The sequence below is a fragment of the Sander vitreus genome, chromosome 21 (genome assembly GCF_031162955.1).
Source record: "Sander vitreus isolate 19-12246 chromosome 21, sanVit1, whole genome shotgun sequence".
Lineage (NCBI taxonomy): Eukaryota > Metazoa > Chordata > Actinopteri > Perciformes > Percidae > Sander > Sander vitreus.
In genome coordinates this window covers 20,742,694-20,762,036 of record NC_135875.1, presented here as the reverse complement: position 1 = coordinate 20,762,036, position 19,343 = coordinate 20,742,694, and the positions used below count along the sequence as shown (strand labels likewise).

At 40.0% G+C, this 19,343-nt stretch overlaps 1 protein-coding gene across 1 annotated transcript in view; it reads right to left on the bottom strand.

The window, feature by feature from the left end:
- The window catches only part of slc39a11 (solute carrier family 39, member 11), a 149,373-nt gene that overhangs the window by 39,933 nt on the left and 90,097 nt on the right, over positions 1–19,343 (bottom strand). Inside the window, exon 5 of the mRNA XM_078278849.1 lies at positions 17,488–17,629. Coding sequence (XP_078134975.1) covers positions 17,488–17,629 — 142 coding nt within the window. The remainder of the gene's footprint in view (positions 1–17,487; positions 17,630–19,343) is intronic.

The following is a 19,343-nucleotide window of genomic DNA, read 5'->3' as shown; positions in this document are numbered from 1 at the left end:
TCCGGTAATTGCCAATCAACTCAAGTGTGCAGGCAATAAACTGAATGTCATATAAATGAAGGTTCCAGCAAGCAATAACCATGTGATGTTTATCAAATTTTAGCTGACAGAAATACAACTTTAAAAACACATTGTCTGACAACTATAAATCTGTACTGTGTAGATGTTATGGATACCTATCACTCTGTATACCTTTTTACCATTTCATTAAATGAACACGTCCTAGTGACAAAGCTATCTACTGGAGGCCTGGCGCACGGGAAATGGATGTGTGATACCATCTTTCTGTTTTCCTTGGTTGCTTTCCATCTGCGATGGCTGTCCAAACAATCATCATTATTGAAAATGCCTCAGGTTTTTCTCAGGGAGACTAATTAGAAACGGTCAGTGTTGGAAGGCCGACGAGAGAGGGAAGTAAAAAATAAATAAAAATAAATAAATAAAGAAAGAAGAGAGAAACAATTAGATCAATTAGCCTCTCGGTGAGCAGAAGAAGAAAAGAAAAAACTGTGTGGACCCAGAGGCGCTTTCGTGTTGGACAACCTGTTGATTCAGTGGCTGCCAAGAAACCTGCTGAGCTGGAGAACTGAAGAGACAGGGAGAGATTCCACGTAGATTTCTTCAATTAATTAAGTGCTGCGGTTCCCATTCCTTCCTAACTTCTCAAGATTGACACACTCCAAAAGGAATAGGAGTACAAGAATGAAATGAAATGAACAAGTACAGGGAAAGTTCCCCCCCTCTGTCTTTAAATCTGTGTGTGACAGCCTGAGAGAGAAAACGAAATAAAGAAAAGGAAGACAGCTATAAATAATTTAGAAGGAGAGATGCACATTGGTGAAAAACTAAGCCCAGGCAGTCGCAGAGAGTTTCACATCTTTCCCCTGTTGGCCTCACTCTACATAAAACATCCGTTCCTCTATCACATTCATCAACCCTTCCTCCGCCATGTCCTTTGAGGTTTGAGAGAAGGTGATGCAGCGATAATTTTCCTCATCAAAAGGCAATGAACTGGCGTGAAACACACCGGCAGGAAGTCGAACAGCAGCATACAGATGAGAGGAGCACACTTCTGGCCAGAAAGGTTTGTTTGAATCTCAGATCAGCTGAAAAATCCAGAGCTCTTTGATAACTACACTCAAGAGTAGAATTGTACCTTTTGACGCTGGAGCGAAGTCACAAAATGATTTGCGGCTGGTAGACGGCGCTACAGAGCACACTTTCTGATGGGTCACACATTTCGGCTGAACACCGGAAAAGCCTGTGTTTGCGTATCCAACGTTGGGCCTAACTGTGTTTCAATGTTATTTTGGAAGTTATCTGTTGTAGTCATGGCTGATGCTGGGGCAGGGCCATCACAGAAAAGAAGGACATTAAACAAAGAACAACTAAAAGCTAAAAGGGAAAGATGACGAGCGAAAACGCGAGCCAACTTCGGTGAACAGATGGAGACAATTACGGGATTGTAAATGTTTAAAAAAACGTCCCCGAATTAGCCCTCAGGTATGTAATATCCATTTCATTCATAAAATAGGCCTACCTTTACAATGTGGTTGTACGTCAGTAGCCTACATTAAATGACGTCCCACTTCCATTTAGCGCGGACGTTTTGTTCCTTTTAGTCCGTGTTTGTGTTGGCCTACTATTTTCTTTCTTTTTCCTTGTCCCCCTGTACTTGTGTAAAGGGTCCTTGGGTCTCATGAAATGCGCTATATTAATTTAAGTTATTATAACGTTGGTAGCTACAACAACCTCTTAATGCTTTGGCTCGTGACAGTGACAATGATCCCTGGTTTAGCTCACAATACATCCAGGCTAAGTATGCAACACTTGAAATGCAGCGATGCATCTGTAACTTATTCTCTTATTGTAAATGAATGATTTTCTGTCCTAGCCAAACATTCATGGCGACTATATGACCTCTCCGTAACGCTAACTCAGTAATCTACAGTGGGCAATAGAGCACTGTAAAGAGAAGACCTTTACGACAGCAAGTATGGTAAAAACACTACCGCTCTTGTCCAAAGTGACCGCTAAGTTACATATAGCCACTTTAAGCAATCAAAATGTATCTTTGAAGTCAAATTAAAATGTCTTGCTGAGAGATAAGCGTACTTATATATATATATATATATATATATATATCCTTGGTAGGGCTGCACGATATTAGGACAACATCTAACTGCGATTATTTTGACTGATGTTGCGATTGCGATGTATTTCACGATATTGGAGGGAATGATCATTTTTGTATCATTATTCTCATTCTCAATAAAAAATAAAAATAATAACGATTGAAGTGTGATTTTTTGCGAGGATCTGTACCAAACAAAGATTTTTTCTTTAGTCTGTAGGATACGATTTGTAGGCCGGGACGTCTCTGCAGCACCACAACACTTAAAAGACAGAGTATTTCTTTTACAGAGGATTGACAGAGAGCGTTGCAACAACAATCACCTGAAGCTCAAAATCAGCAAAACCAACAAGCTAATGTTGGACTACCAGAGGATCAGGATAGAACACAACATAATAGCCATGACAGTAGACACTGCTTCAAACATGGATGTTGCTACAAATTGAAAAACGTGGATGCTTCACTAACTTCTTCGACCCCGCAGCACAGAAGATCTATAAAATCACCACAGTTTCAAAGTGGGAATCCCAGATTAGGGTCACCAATTCAGTATCTGACTAAATGTGAAATATGGTCACAGTCTCCCCTTCTGTTCCTGAGTTATGGTGTTGAATAATGGCCAGAAAAGCCTTTTTTTTGCAGAACATTTTGATGTCACAGTGAAGTTGACATTTGACCTTTTGGATCGACAATGTCATCACTTTTTTTATTTTAGCCTATTGGACATTTGTGTGAAATTTGGTCATCATTAGCGTAGGAATTCTTGAGTTATGGCCCAAAACGTGTTTTGTGAGGACCTCCAAAATATAATATGTTCATCCTTGAGTCCAAGTAGATGTTTGTGCCAAATCTAAAGAAATTCCATCAAGGCGTTCCTGAGGTATCACGTTTGCGAGAATGGGACAGATGGAATGATGGACAACCCCAGAAAACATAATGCCTCAGGCCATGTCTATTGCCGGCGTGGAGGCATAAAAAGTGCAAACTGTGATGTTACTCTGCGATGTTACTTTGTGTCGTGATTCAAATCACGAGGTAATAAGGCTGAAGTTCCAGGACTACCTGTTGTTGTGAGCTTTGACTGTCTGGTCATGGCATTACAATAACTGGATTCATAGAAGAGAGACCAGGGCTCTCGATTGCGACCAAGTTGGTCACACCGGTGCACCTAACGTCCTCGCATCTGCTGCCTCTCTACGAACGAAGCGATGTCGTTTATATCGATAGTTTAATGTTGCGTTACATGACCCATTACTTCTGTAAAGGCGTGCCCGTGTTTGGATCGCTCCTCCGTGCAGCCCCGCCCCCATTCACTCACGGCTCCACTGCAACATGAGACATAGCTAGCGCCGCCGGTCCAAACTGCTAACATTTGTCTACAGTTTCAATTGTTATTAACACAGCTGTATATTGTTAAGTATGAGAGGGAAACCGTATTAGTACCAGTGTTTCCGCTGGTAACTCTCTGTTATTGCGGCCGCCACGACAAAAAACACAGAAGAAGTTATTAAATGCAACTAACTTCAGTTCGTTGAGTAATAGCGTGTGAGACGGAGCCTGCTGGACCTGGGCGAGAGATGTGACCCATGGCCAGAATATCATAGTTCATAAAAATGCAGCGCAGCCAGTGGCGATACAGACATTTCATACACAAGACGTGTGTAACGCCGCTGTGACCCGCCAAAGCGCATTCGACCCGTGCTGGACCCATTCATGATGAGTCGGCCGTCACTCTGTGAGTAGCATACGCTTCAGTCCAGCGCACTCCCCCTCTCACCCTATATGAGCTTCTGGGCTATCCGGGTCCGTTATTGTTGTTGAAAACAAGTGAAGGAGCTTTCTCAGAGATATATTTTTTTAAATATATCCCAGGCTATTTATTTCAGATAATTTACATGTGTTGGAGCTGTATATTTTCAAATTGGGAAGGAAACCCTGTCTTTGCATTTTATTTTAAATCGCATCTGTTTTAATAAAAGAGCTTGTGAAAAGTGTCTTTGACATAAAACTGAACATTTAGCCCACTTTGTAAAAAATATATATTAGGAGATAGAGATATATATTGTGTATCGCCATTCAGCCGAAAAATACAAAGATATGATTTGTAGTCCTGGACTAGTGGGAGATCTGATAAGAATCAGTGTGGAGGGGCCCAGTTTGGAGAATTTTGATGCTAGGGAGTGTGGCAAGCTGGTTTAGCCAAGGCCAAATTGGGGAAGAAGGCCAGATTACAGGTGCTGGCCATCTGAGGGGCATTTGACAGCAAGGGAGGACCTGCTATAAGACTTTGAGTACAGTATAATTGTGCTTCGAATAAAAAAATAAAAAAAATGTACCAACTCCTTATTCTTGTTTAAAATAATTGACATAATATATATATATATATTTGAATGTATATGGAGCGTGATAAAAAGGTGACCCTGAAATTGTGGCGTTAATGGTGACGCGAGGATGCACCTAAATGAAAAAAGTTAGGCGCACCAGTGCGACCAAGGCAAAAAGTTAGTCTGGAGCCCTGGAGACACAGCCAGACAGCATTGAGTGTGCTGGAACTGATGATGACTCAGACGGTGCGGAAATAACACAAATAAAAACTAGCGTCTAGTGGGAATCGGTGCTAACGATAGCAAGCTAGGATAACTAGCATCCACTTTCCAAGTATAGCTTCTACTTTCATAGCGGAATACAAAGGTAACAGCATGACGTCATCACTGTGTGGCATGGTCAAAAAAATAATAAATTAAAAATTAAAAAAATGGGGAAAAATGCTCCAGTCAGTAAAGCACCACCAAATTGGACAGCATGCTTCCTAGCAAGATCGACAACAAGATGTCAGTCATCCACTGCCATAGCTAATGCTCACCCAGAGGCTTGACGCTGTTTTAGCAAATATGTCCAAACAACGTTTTATCCTCTTTTAGGATGGACGAATATGCACAATAGCTGCAGTACGACTATAGTTTGCTATAGTGTCTTGCACAAAAGAGAATAATTCAAATATCAGTTCAAATTAAAATATTGGTCCTAATTGGAAATGGCCAAATATGGATGCCATTCAAGTTGTGATTATGCATTATATTTTGAATCTTAACTAGCCAGCATTGTAATACATAGACACATTACTGTAACTGTAATTACTGTAACATCCTGGCAAAATGCCACTGGACCTTTGTTTCAAGAGAAATTGCAACAGATGTGTACCTTTTACTGTCAGAAAAATGCTTTACTACTGAAGTGAAAAAGTTAAGCTTTTGGTCTCGCAAGGGCCTATTATGTGCTTACGGTCTCATAAAGTACTCCTGCTGTGCCTCCAGTGTGAGTGTGTGGAGAAAAGAAAATGAGCTGCTTATTTGTTAAGTGTCTAATTGTAGTAGGCATCTGCTCCAAGTTCTAACAAGGTTTCCACTGTGGTTGTGATGTGAAATCCCCATGAAGCTTTACATCCAAAAAGTGGTAGCGAATACACAGTAAAAAACTGTTTCTTCTTTCTTGTTTACATGGTTTCTCAGCGCAGAAAAGCCCTCTTAGGAGTACAGTCTGAGAAAAACAGCCAAAACATGACTGTAGCCAGCTATGAGGTAAATGAGGTCCTGGACCTCAGTAATTATTCCCCCCCCCCCAAAAAAAAAAAAACAGTCTCTCTGCATCTGAATGGAGTGAAATCGCTTGAAACAGATGGCTTTCAGAGATGTTAACAGGTTAGAGCCTCAATTTTCCAACCACGCCTTTAGCTCGTAAATTGCCGATTTCCGCGCAAAATATGCAGGGCTTGCATGATTTCATAATCCCCGCATTTTCGTTGCAAAAAAGTCACACATATCTTAGCAGAAGTGTGAAAAATGTCGCGTTTACTTCACACAAGAGCAGCCATTTAGTGGAAGGCAAGTTAGCTTGCGCTTAAAATGGGGTTTGCCGGTGCTGCATTGGCTCGTGTTTGACCAATCATCAACGTACACTTATGTCTGGACCAATCACTGTACACTTACTGTATGCCATTCAAGGTTCCTCTTGTGCTGGGAGAGTACCTACTCTGCAGTAGGAGCTAAAAAAAGTCCCTCAAAACGGCGTTCTAAGAACTATGATCATTACTAGTTTATGTGGTGTGCACACAATAAAAAGGGGTTTCTTAGGACTATGGAAACACCTTTAGTTAAATCAATACTATATCCTGACCTAAGTGCAGATAAACCATCATATTCAACTTTTTCAACGCTCTATGGAAAACACACATCTCATATTGGGGAATTACTGGTGTTGTGTAGGGAGACAGAGTTGCTGTGATAAGAACCAATGATGCATTTGCTGTCCTCTGTGTCCATACCACAGCTACGGGAAAAAGCTTTACTCAAAACAACCTGCTGTTATAAATGTTTCAGAACAACTCCCTGTCAAAAAGTACAGAAATTACATTTTTATGAAGAACTATATTTAGTTTACACTGAATGTTACTGTCAACAGTTTTGGTTTCACAGTACAGACTGACCACGACCTTTGCATCAAAATGCATTTATTGTGAAGCACATGAAGGAGGTTATTATGGAATGTCGTTATGCCAATATTAAATAAATGAATAAATACATAAATAAATTAATAAATACATGAATAAATAAATAAATATGCCTTTGAAATACATCATGAAATAAATAAATGAGGCAATAAATACATAATTAAATAAATGTAAATATTCATATATAATGAATCAATTAGTTAAATATATTAAAAGGTTTCACTTTTACTTATTTCATGGTACTTTTATTTCATAAGTCCACATTTATTTATTTCAACACTTCTATTTCATAAATCCACATTTATTTCCGTGGACTTTTATTTCCTAATGCCACATTTATTGATTTCCCTCTCTATTTATTTCCAGTTCTTATATGCAAATCAGGGGGCGTGGCTATCTCTCACATTCAGAACAGAGCCGTGGGCAAAAAAAAGCTGGCGAAGTGAGAGTGAAGAGAATGGAAGATAGCATGCTATCATTAGCAGATCAAATTGATCAACATGGTTTATCAACAGATACTATTTTGGCACATATTGAAGAATTTTTGGAAATACTAGGGCAGATAAGTGCTCTTCAAGAAATATACACAGACGACAAAGTTTTAAAATTGTTTAAGACCGATTGAGCACCGTGTTCGTGTGGAAGATGTCCAAGTCCAAGAAGTCAACGTTACCGCTGGTACTACAAGCACAGGTGCTGGACGCCCGCCTCCGGATATTCTAGGCGACATGCTGGCTAACTTTGTGTGGTGCGGTCTATCGACCCGAGAAATCGCAGATCTGTTTGGTGTGTCATCCAGCACGATTCAGAGGAGATTGGCCGAAAAAGGCCTTAGGTGAGTTGACTTACTTATTGAGCTAAAGAGTACGGCTATTGTGGGCAAAAACATTTATAATATAGGCCACATTTTACCCCCCCTTAGGGGCTGCGGTAGTAGCCGTATATTTTATGAGTCGGCTGTTACGGGGTGCTGCCGTGCTATCGCTAGCTATAGGTGGACAAATTCATTAACCCAGCTGCTGTTTTAATCACTGCGGGTTAACACAACATTAGCTGAGGCGTTGTTAAGTGAGCAAGCGGGCAATCGACTGCTCTAATTCACATTAAACTGAACATTTCCGTTGATGGTGAAGTGAGACAAGGTGAATGGGACTTCTTTGGGACTATTTATGTGGACGTTTCTGTCCTCATTCATCTCGTTTCCTTCTTGCACAGCCGCTGCAGTTGACACACATGTAAACACTATGTTATATAAAATAAACCAATACAGAAACGTCCACATAAATAGTCCAAAAGAAGTCCCATTCACCTGGTCTCACTTGAGACCACTTCACGGCTGGGACTGGCCGACGAGTATCTTCAGGGCTGGCCACCAAGTATAACAGCCGAGGATACGCCTACATCAATGGGCTGGCTGCCGGGTGTTGCTGCCGGACTCTCCACACCTTTAACTTTTGTCCCGAGTGAAGTCCCTTAGCGGTGGGGAGTGAGGCAGAAAAACCAGGGTGGGATAGCTAGCTAAATTAGCATTAGATTTGTCCTCTATCTATACAACGTTAACGCTGGCTAGCTTGCGAACTTAATCGTGGGTTAGCCCAGTGCTGCTTAATGTTAACTTTATCTTGATCAAAACAATTATACCTAAAATAACTTCATGAAAGTGTTGAACGATGTAACCTTAGAATGTCCCCCACCAAGCATTAGCATGAGCTACTTGTCAACGTAGCACATAATGTTAAGCTATTTACATGTATCAATAAATAAGGTCTCTGCTGTATTACTGTGCTGTAAGTGGCATGTAATCAATGACAAAATGATGCTGTGTGGCAGAAAGCAAGCTGTACTACGGTAACTGAGTATAATCTCTCGAATGTATCATCTGGGTTCCCGTGTTTTGACGGAAGTTAGAGGAACCAGAGGGGTCAAAGGTTGTATGACGCCACTGACAGGCGACTCAATGAAACGTCCCGTGAAACTCATTAAAATAAAATAACAGATTTCTCTGGGTTTGAACGTTGTTGGAAACATTTAGGATAGTGTAAGTACACAACTCAACAAAATATATAACATAGGTATAGTCGTTTTTAGACATTTTAATGCAGAAATGTTACATATTGCACCTTTAAGGTGTGGGCGAATTAACCTGAATTAAACCTCTGACAAGTAAACACCTAACCCTATCTTTGTGTTACCAACATTCCAGCTAATCAGTGTGAAGCCTAATAGAAAATCACTCCCTGTAGACAACTAACCCAGCCACAATACAACATTGTCCACTGGACTGTTTCAGCATTAGCAAGTAGCCCATCTACCCATGCAGCCCTTTCCATTAAAGGAATTATTAAACCCGACATGGAAATTCTCATTATCTACACTCCCTAAGGTCAGTCATAACAAAGTCAATGTGTGTATGCAAGCAGGTTAGCAAGTGCAGTTATATGGATGGGATTCTGCTACAGGAGCTGTTTGCTGTAATGCTGTGGTCAGTTTTGGTTCTTAAACTTTAAAGAACATATTCAGGGGTATTAAAGTCCTTTCAGGGCACAGCTAGGATCTAAAAAGAACATTGTATGCTTCCTCTTGTCAGAACATTTTCAGAAAATCTATCGTGCAGATATGATGGGGTTGGTCAAATGCATTAAGACATTCCTCTGATCCCAACTATGGCAACCCCTCCTCTTTGTAAAAGATAGGTCATGTACACTGTAGTTGGCTGCAGCTTTTGCCCTAAAGCCTGAAAAAAAACATGATAAAAAAAAGAAAAGATTTCATTAAGTTAAGAGTGATATTATATACTCTCATAAATTGAGAGTAACATAAATATGGATGTTCATATTCTACAAGGTATTTGTTGCTTAGTATGCCCTGACAAATTTTTAAGACTTAAATAAATAGAACGCCATAAGGCACACTTTGATTCCTCCTAACGCTGACTGAATTATTTAGGACGCCATGCATTACGTATTAGAAAGATCTGGAATAGTTGGTGCCTGCATGTGTTTAAGTGTGAATTCTTTAAGTGGGTACATAATTACAAGGAGCTTCCTGCCACTTCAAATACCTGGAGAACCACATGAGGCAAAGCGCTGATCTATTAAACATGCTGCATGGCTTGAAGAGTCAGAGGATAGCCTGTGTCTATTAAAGTGGCTCCCTTCACTAGGGCTGCAAATAAGTTATTTTCATTGTCGATTATTTTCTCGATAAATCAAATGTTTTGTCTCTAAAATGCCAGAAAATGGTTAAAAATGTCAACCTTTTTTCTTTTTTTTTTTAAAGCTGACTTTTCCCAAGATGACGTCCTCAAAAGTCTTGTCTTTGAGTTGTGGAAGCTCAAAGATATTCAGTTTGCTGCCACAGAGGAGTAAAGCAACCAGAACATTTTCACATTTAAGAAGCTGGAATCAGAGAATTTTGAAAAATTACTCAAACCGATTATTAAAATAGTTGGCAATTAATTTCATATCTTACACCAAACCAATTAATAGAATATCCTTTGCAGCTCACTTCACCCAGCTCTAACTGATGGCAATGACCGTACGGAGTAGTGCTTTGCACTTGAACCAGACCGGGACTTGAGTCCTTATTTCCACTGGCCTTAATTAACAATTAGATCTGTCAATGAAAAGAAACCGCAAGGCAGTTTTTACCTCTTGTATCAAATCGCCGAAGTTCTCCAACCATGCCAGAGCAGCTGCAATTACGCGTGACCATTACACAGGGCTATGGCTATTCACAGTGGACATGTACCTGCGAACAACGACATCTCAATCATCATCATCAAAAATGGGAGATAATTAACTCTTACAGTCTTTTCAAAGTGCTTCAACATAAAAGGATCAAATGAAATGAAGTTTTTAGAATGTGCTTTTGATTGTCACCCAACATAAATGATACTTTATTATTTCAATTCAGTCTCTCACCTTATTTTTTAACTCCACCTTATCGTATCACCTGTAAATGACTCCAGAAAAACATGTGTATGCATGGTCTGAGTTATGCATGAGCGTAAGTGTGTAAGTATGTATGTAAGTGTGCGTATCTATTTATTTTTTTTTTACCCAGTTTCTACACCTGGTCACAGGTGTAACATTCCAGTACAGTGGTGTTATTGTATTGAGTGTTGCGGCGTTTATGGGGCAGTGTGTATTTAAAGTCTAATTCCAGTGGGACAGGGCAATTCTCCATGTGGTGGATATTCATTTTCAAAATGATAGCCACTGCCCCAGCAACAGAAGAGTTGTTTTTTTTTGTCGTCGATCCAGGCACCTTGCGTACAACGTTTAAAAGTAATCATTAAACTCAAATTAAACTTGAATATCCTACCCATAGAAATCTCTATGATCCTACCAAAACGTTGTAGGCTAATGTAGCATGTGTGTGAATGAGGGGAAATAAATAATATTGATGGATTCTTAAAAGATATTAAAATAAGATGAAAAAAGATGATTAAAACTGTTTGGTCTCCACTAGAGCCAAGACTCCAAAACTTCCACTGGTGTTTCCAACGTCCCTCTATTAATTATACCACACCCACAATTACTATGGTGTGGCTGATTTGCCAATCAGTGGCCCAGCTGTCAATCAAAATAAGTTAATCGATATTAGAGATGGTCCGATACCATTTTTCTGCTTCCCGATACCGATTCCGATACCTGAATTTGCGTATTGGCCGATACCGAGTGCCGATCCGATACCAGTGTGTCATATTTTATTATGTTTTAAGAACTGTATACTACTATCCCTGTATGGATGTGATATGATTTCTATCTTTGTTGTCAGTCTGGCTCAGGTTAAACTCTTTGTGAAACATGAATGCCACAGAACGTTCTTTTATTCTGCAGTTTGACAGTCAGTTATAACGGAAAAAGAACATAAATAAACTACTTTAACGTATTTTTTCTTTAGGGCTTTATTACGTGGTATCGGATCGGTGCATAAACTCCAGTACTTCCCGATACCAGCGTTTTAGGCAGTATCGGAGCCGATACCGATACTGGTATCAGTACATCTCTAATCGATATAGAACTTTAACAAAAAATATGAGAAGGGTTAGGGTCAGGGTTTCAAGGGAAGTCTTGAAATAATAACTATTGTTCTTTAAATATTAACAAAAATTGCTATGCTTAGCTCCTAAACTCCAGTAGTGGCCAAAACGCTACACTCAGATCAAATGTTCAACCTGTTTCATTTAGGAATTAACAATTCTCAACATCTCAATCCACATTGAGGATAAACATGTAAAAATGAACTAGGAACGTATATTATTTATATATATATATATATATATATATATATATATATATATATATATATATATATATATATAAAAAATATATAAATATATTTGCTCCAGTTGAGAACTGAATCGTCTAATGACTCAAAAATCAATGGGGAAAATGTTTTTCCATTTCTGCTGCGCTTCAGGAGGGACCAACATATTATAGCTTTTTAAATGGATATTCAAATCATGTTTTTCCAGCCTGTGTGTTTTATTGATAGTGCCGAGGAGGGCTTCTTAGAGCTTTTTTCTTTGAACAGAAAATCAATTCGTACGTTTTAAGCGGCCAACATCCTGCTTAGTAGTTAGAAATATAAGGTTAGAAAAAAGGCAAAACATACCATCCACATTCATATACCACACATCTGAAGGACTAAAAGGATGGGGCTTTTGGTTTTTTATCTTCCGTGATGGCTGAAAAGACAGCGACTGCTGCTTCACAGAGAGGCTTTTAAAAACCAAGAAGGCACTTCAAAGGACAGGAGGAAATAAATCCCCAAATGAATCAAGTATCTTCAGATTGAAAAGAGAGACCAACCACCGAAACTCCTAAATAATTTGAAGACAGAAATATTTTCCAAACACAAAAATAGAAAATCTCTAAAGACGTCGAAAGATAAAGAGGAAACAGTGTGAGTCAGTGTAAGAGTGTAATACTAATGCCATAGGGTTTGAATATTTGAAGATGTGTCCCTGTGCATGACGCAAAAGAGGTATTTAATGAAAGCCTCACAATAATGGATGACATCTGGCAAAGTCGATCTGAAGTTTGGAGACTACCCACTGAGCATCGAAGACTGACCTAACTGTAGTCTCGCATTGCCAGACCTTCCTCCACAGCGCTGCGGAGGAGGGTCTGGCTAGTCCACACAGCATTCCGGGATGGAAGAAAAACGTGCTCTGGTTTATTGGCATTTCTTTAAACCAATCACAATCAGCTTGGGCTAAGCGTCGGACCGAGCAACGGTGCCGCTGCAAAATCTTGGAAAGGAATTTGTTTTGGTGGAATGTGTACGTTCAAAAGTCGTTTTAGTCGTGCAACAGAAAACTCAAAGCGGAAGGTAACGGACATCCGGCCGAAATGAGGGACATCCGGTGGAATTACCACCGGCACTTGAACAATCCCGGAAATGAAACGTCTTCGATATAGACTAACCTAACTGTTCTGTCTACATAGTGAATAGACAGAACTGTATATCAATTGCACTGTACAAGCTACTTGAAATGACATCCATATTAAGACACAACCTGTTGAGCTCAACCTAATGCAATTTTATACTCTACATGGTGAAGTAGTGAGTAGTGATAATGTCAGCATGAGCCCTGAGGCTATAATCAGCTTCTCCTCTGTGGCCGTCATTCTACGCAGGAAAACAGGGACTCTGACAATGATGCCGATGAGTCATGACTGAAACACATGAATGTTTTTGATCTGTTATTTGCACACCATTGCCACAGTGCCCGTTCAAATTGGGACATTTTGAAACTTGCTTGGCCTCCGGTATTGCTGCTTGCAGCTTTCTGAAAAACGCACATCCAAACAACTTCACACTCGACACTGCCCTTCTTTGGCTCCTGAACAATACGCCTGCCATGACATTTGCATCCCCTACCAATGCTAAAGTATACGCATTATTAGCTAATAGCTAGGGATTTGGGACTGGGCTATGTCTGGGAACAAAAGGGTAATTCCGAAAGTTACATCACTGATGTTTGCAATACACCCGCAAACGGTTGTTGAGAAAATCGAAGGACAGACAAGACAAGAGACTCCTTCAATTTTAGTTACATGTTGAACTGGTGCGAATGGGGCTGTAGTTAGAGAAGTTCTATGTATGGAAAGAGTCTGGATGGTTTCTTTAGAACTTTCCAAAACCAGAAATACAAGCGCAGCAGTGAAGGAATGGATTACACAGTGTATTTGTCTGCTTTAATGTCAGCTGCTAACACTAGCATATCCAGCCAACTTACTTCAAACTTGCGGTATTATAACCAGCATTACATTCAAGGCCAGCAGCATTGCATACTACAATATATTATGTCTAGGGGTTACAGATTATGTGATTAAAAAGCTGTGATCATGATAGTACATCGGCTGTGTAGCTAATATCTCCCCACTGTGTGGAAGCTGGTCCTGGATGCCGCTAATCAGAGTGTAGAGGCTAACATTAGCTGTTCCTGAACTGATTTGGGGAAGGCAACACTAAAGCAACTCCAGCCAAACATTTAATCCAATCCTAAAAGCCATTTCTTAAAAAAAAAAATATATATATATACTTTTTGAAAATACGAACAATGTAGCATTAATCTTATCTTATTATCTTATACTATCTTATTATCATTTATAATGACAAATGATTCTGATAATTGAATATTAAAAAAATAAAAGTTTGCTGAGTCTTCCTGAAACTTTTTTTTTACAACAGACAGTTCTGCATGTCAGGAAGGTTTAAGAGCCTTGCTATTATGTATGCTGGCTCACTAACATTGCTTCATGAACACTTTATTGTAAAAGAGCCATTGTTAATGCTATTATTTCCACTTGTGCTTCCCCTGCTGTGACACATCAACATAGCGAATATATTACTTTACATAATTAGAGACAACAACACATGCAGGTTCCTGCTGCTACAGTTTTCCCTATCCATATCTACCATATAAACAGAAACTCAGGAGGGGCACTGATGGTACACACCTGACAGAGCTTGGGAGTGTTGCTCTCATGCAAGTCAGATGAGCTGTTAAGTTTGTGCTACGCCAAGAATATCCCAGAAAGGTGCATTATTTAGTTTTGTTGTTTTGGACTTAGTAACAACTTAGAAAGAGTGGGGTTGCAGAAAGACCCACAAGAGGCTAGCTGCAGTGTCTTCATCCTTGTAAAAATAGTGATGCATGGACAAACTGGGTCAGCTGCCCTATTGTGCACCGATACAGTCCAGTCCGGTTTTTATTGGTAAGTCAGAGTGAATTTCCAGCTTACGAACTAAAGCTATGTAAGTTGAGACAGTGGTACCCCAGGTCTCCTTCAGGTCAGTCGCCAACATAACCTCATAACCCAGAGGAGTTGTTCCTTTCTGTGCCTCCATGGAAGATGGGTAACAGCTGTATGATAAGACAGTGCTGCTCAACCTGCCTTGAAACTAAACACACAACACATTTTGTTTGTGCTGAGATATTTAGGAGCCCGCAATATCTTTGTTTACTTTGAAGGTTCAGCTAAACTTAACGCCTCCAGCATGAGTTCAAATACACCTTCAGGAAGACAGGACACAATAACCCATCGTGATTAAACTGTACTGCCTGCTTAATTCTCTCCTCAATTGGTAATTCATTAAATGCTCCTGTGTCAGTCATCAAAGTCTCCCGAACCTTCTTCACGTGTGTGAAATAAGTTGTGCTGCTCCTGAGTTTTTCCTTAACAGAGAGCAACCACCGGATTTTGTGACAGTAGTGCGATTATAGCATGAGTAAGCATGACAAAAGCTTAAGTACTATTAAATGAATCTGCTTATTGTGATCTGTTCAGGAAGTAACCTGTGATAAACAATCTGTATACGGGGAGGAAGTGTGTTGAGCTTGTGTCCTACCCAACAAGTCGTCCAACCCATACGACCACAAAGGTCAATTGTTCCTACCCTCTTATACGACCCACAGGAGCGTTTCCTAAAGTAGCACCCCTACTGTTGACAGCAGATCAACACATCCTCATACCTAAACATAACAGTCACAGTCTTAAACACATGGTTGGCGTTTGGTTAGGTATAGGCAACAAAACAACTTGGTTAGGTTTTGGAAAATACCGTGGTTTGGGTTAAAATAAAAATTTGTTAAGTAACTTAATTGACGTACATTCATACATGAGGCAGTTACTTGACGTAGTTACGTACGTAACTTAGCGTAAGTTAAAATAAGTCAACGTTGACTTTTGGTTAAATACGGGACACGACCAGCCGTCTCCTGGGTGAAAGTCCACCCCGACCTCCTCCCTTGCGCCCCTCATAATTACTACGGCCACTAGAGGGCGCCCACCAAGATAACCATAATATGGGCTGTAATATCATAATAAGCTGCTTGAACAAACGACCTATGGGGTCGTTTTTTTTGGACAAAGGAGGACAGTCTCGTCTTACTCTGTACTTTCCCCGTTTCTTATTAAAAGTCAGGGAAACTCCTTCAGGTAACAATACAAGAAAAGATAACTATTTCTGTTCCTGTTTCTACCTGGTCATTGTTCAGTAAATTACGTTGAGTTACACCCTGGATTAATAATTATCATAATGAGTTATTTCTTCATTAACTGTGTGACCATCAGAGAAGATAAATAAACATGTAAGGTGTGTAAAGTGCAGCATCACCTGCTGTCAGTCACCAGGTTTGGATTTACCCACATGGGTCCATGTAGCTCTGATGCAGGATGACATCCCCAAAACTTTGAAATTAATAAGATATCCATCAGTCCATATGACTTCATTTTGACTTCTCTGAGTTGGTGTGAACATGAACCAAAAGACTGTATGTATCATTTATTTCCTTGGTCCGTACCAATTGAACCGAATTACGGTGTGTATGATACAGAGTTGTTGTTGTGCTTGGATTTAATTGGACAAGGTTTAAGGACACACTGAATATAACAGATTAATTAAAACGTAACAAGCCAGTGAGGCGAGGAAATAACATTGATTTATGTGCAAAAAAACAACTAGTGTGCTAATACACAAACGCACGCACACACACACACACACACACACGCACGCACACACACACACACACACACACACACACACACGGCTCGACACGGAAACAGCCGTTTCCTTTGTTATAATCTATTTTCCACTTTACGCGATTTGTTTTTCTGCATTTACTTGTTCTAGAATGTTCCACCACGCTGCACTCGTCATATAGATGCTTGTGCAGTTTGCTTGCAATTGCTCATCACGCTCTAATCTTCCTTTGATTTGTTGGAAAATTAGTTTGCAGCGCCTCGGCTTTACTGTGTTTAATGTGTCTGTCACATTGTTAATCTTGGGGGTTTTTTTTCTCACAGACTAAAAAAAACATAATTTAGGTCACCAAAAGCCTACCAGCTTTAAAACGGTCTAGACGAGAGTGACAACATTAAGTGTACTACAAGATGTACGTGACTTTGTGTGCGTGTGCATGTGTGAGATGACAGCATGTTAGTGTCCCACACCCAGGAAAACCAATGAGGATCATTTCTTAAGATTGAAAGACCATCCAAAGTTAGGAAAAGCACCCAATAAGTGTTACAGATGGACAGATGAGGTAGAAAAGGGGAAACAGAAGAATCCGGACAGTTAAAAGAAGCCATCATAGAAGCTCCACGTGAGATTTGACAGTGGTGGCCAATGTAGTCCCTCTTCATGCATTTTAATTCTGCCTCAGTGTGATCTGGTGCCTAAAACGTGCATTGACTTGAAAAAAGTGGGACGACAGTGGCTACAGCTGTATGACTTTCTTTTTTTTTATGTCATGCAATATACCCTTTTATTCTGAAATTCCGCACAAATGGTAAGAGTTGATGTGGGTATATGAAGGGAGGCTTGCCTGAGAGAGGTCCAGCTCTACCTATCCTGATGGTCATCTCATCAGAGTCCAAGAGTTGGAACAGGGGCTCGTCTGCTTTTTCCTTGGCCAGCTTAGATTCGGGGGGTAGAGCCAAGGCAATGTGGGGGTCAGCACCTACACCCTGTGGATGACAGAAAAAGAGAGCGAGAGAGAAGGGGTTTAAAATCCATTTCATGTACCGAAGATCACAGGCAACCCTTTATTTTTATGGGTGCCTTAGTTACCAGTCTCGCTTTGCCAGCCCTTCCTCCACAGCGCTGCAGAGGAGGGTCTGGCTAGTCCACACAGCATTCACAGGATGGGAGAAAAACGTGCTCTGGTTCATTGGCATTTCTTTAAACCAATCACAATCGTCTTGGGCGGCGATAAGTGCAATACGGAACAACGGCGCCTCTGCAAAATAGCCTCGGGAAGGAACTTGTACGTTCAAAAGTTGTTTTAGTCGTGCGAGAGAAAACTCAGATTGGACAGATAGTCTAGCTAGCTGTCTGGATTTACCCTGCAGAGATCTGAAAAAAAAGTTAACCATAGTCCTGATAAATCCACCGGAGTTTAAAATGCCAACACAAAGGAAGCCCAAGGCAATGGACATCCGGCATTAACGAGTGAAATCCGGCGGAATTTCTGTCGGCAATGGAGCAATCCCGGAAGTGGAACGTTGAAGATATAGACTACTTAGTTTACCTACTACTGTTATAAAAATGTTTATTACCTTAAAAACAAGCTGGTATGTAACTGTTAATTCTTAGAAATATGCTCAAAATGGCAGTGTAATTTGCATTGGACAAAGAAGCATTGAGATATTTTACTGAAGTAAAAGTAGCCTCAATGTAAATTAAAAACTCCATCACAAGACAACTTTTTGTGCAACATATTCCTAAATTACAATATTGTAAATTGGCATTGTTTGATTATCAACATATGAATATAGATATATGCACCATGTAAGCACAGTCTTAGTACCAGCTTAAAAATAGATTTTGACACCAGGACCCTTTTAAAGACAGGGACTCAACATCAGGTAATACATCTGGACCTACATTAAGGCACTCTGTCAGTTGATATGATGCTTTAGCTTTAGTTCCCATACACAAAACTACAGATTGCCACAAAGTAATTGCCACACAGTGAACACAGGGACTCTTAGGGATCTATGATCCCAGGGCAGTTTCCTGTTTTGCATGATTGGTAATCCAGGTCCCTGGATTCTTAAAACTTGCAGCTTTCATTCGTTTCACCGGACCAATGATAATCCAGTGAGTGGTGTGTTCAATAGGAAAGGTTCATTGATTGTTGCGTAAAGAAAAAAAATCCACTATCCCACAGCCTCCTTCAAACACAATCAATCTCAAGCCAGTTGATCAATCGCCTTGCCAGGTGTGTCGAGACTTTAGACTCTGGTGGGCCCCCATAGAAATGGATTCCTTCAATTCAGTGTCAAAAATCAATATCAATCAATAATGCTTAGAACTCTGTAAAACACTCGCATTCGAAAACAGCCTCCCTTAAAAAAAATAAAATAAAATTGGCATAACGTGCCCCCGATTTTGCAATGACAACTACAAACCCCTTTAAACTTCCTAAAAAGGCACTTTAAAGTGCACCGCTGCCAAAAAAAAAACCCTAAGAAGCCCCTGTAGCTAGAAGGGGCCCAACAGGGTTTTTTTCCCTAGCTGTGTATAAATCATGTGCAAAGAACACCAGCTGTAACATTAAATAAAACACACACACATACACACACCTGAGTATTTGAACAACAAAGGAGGAGAAACATGTAAATATGTAACATCAATGATCAACTCCCAATAATGCTTATTAGAACTCTGTAACATATT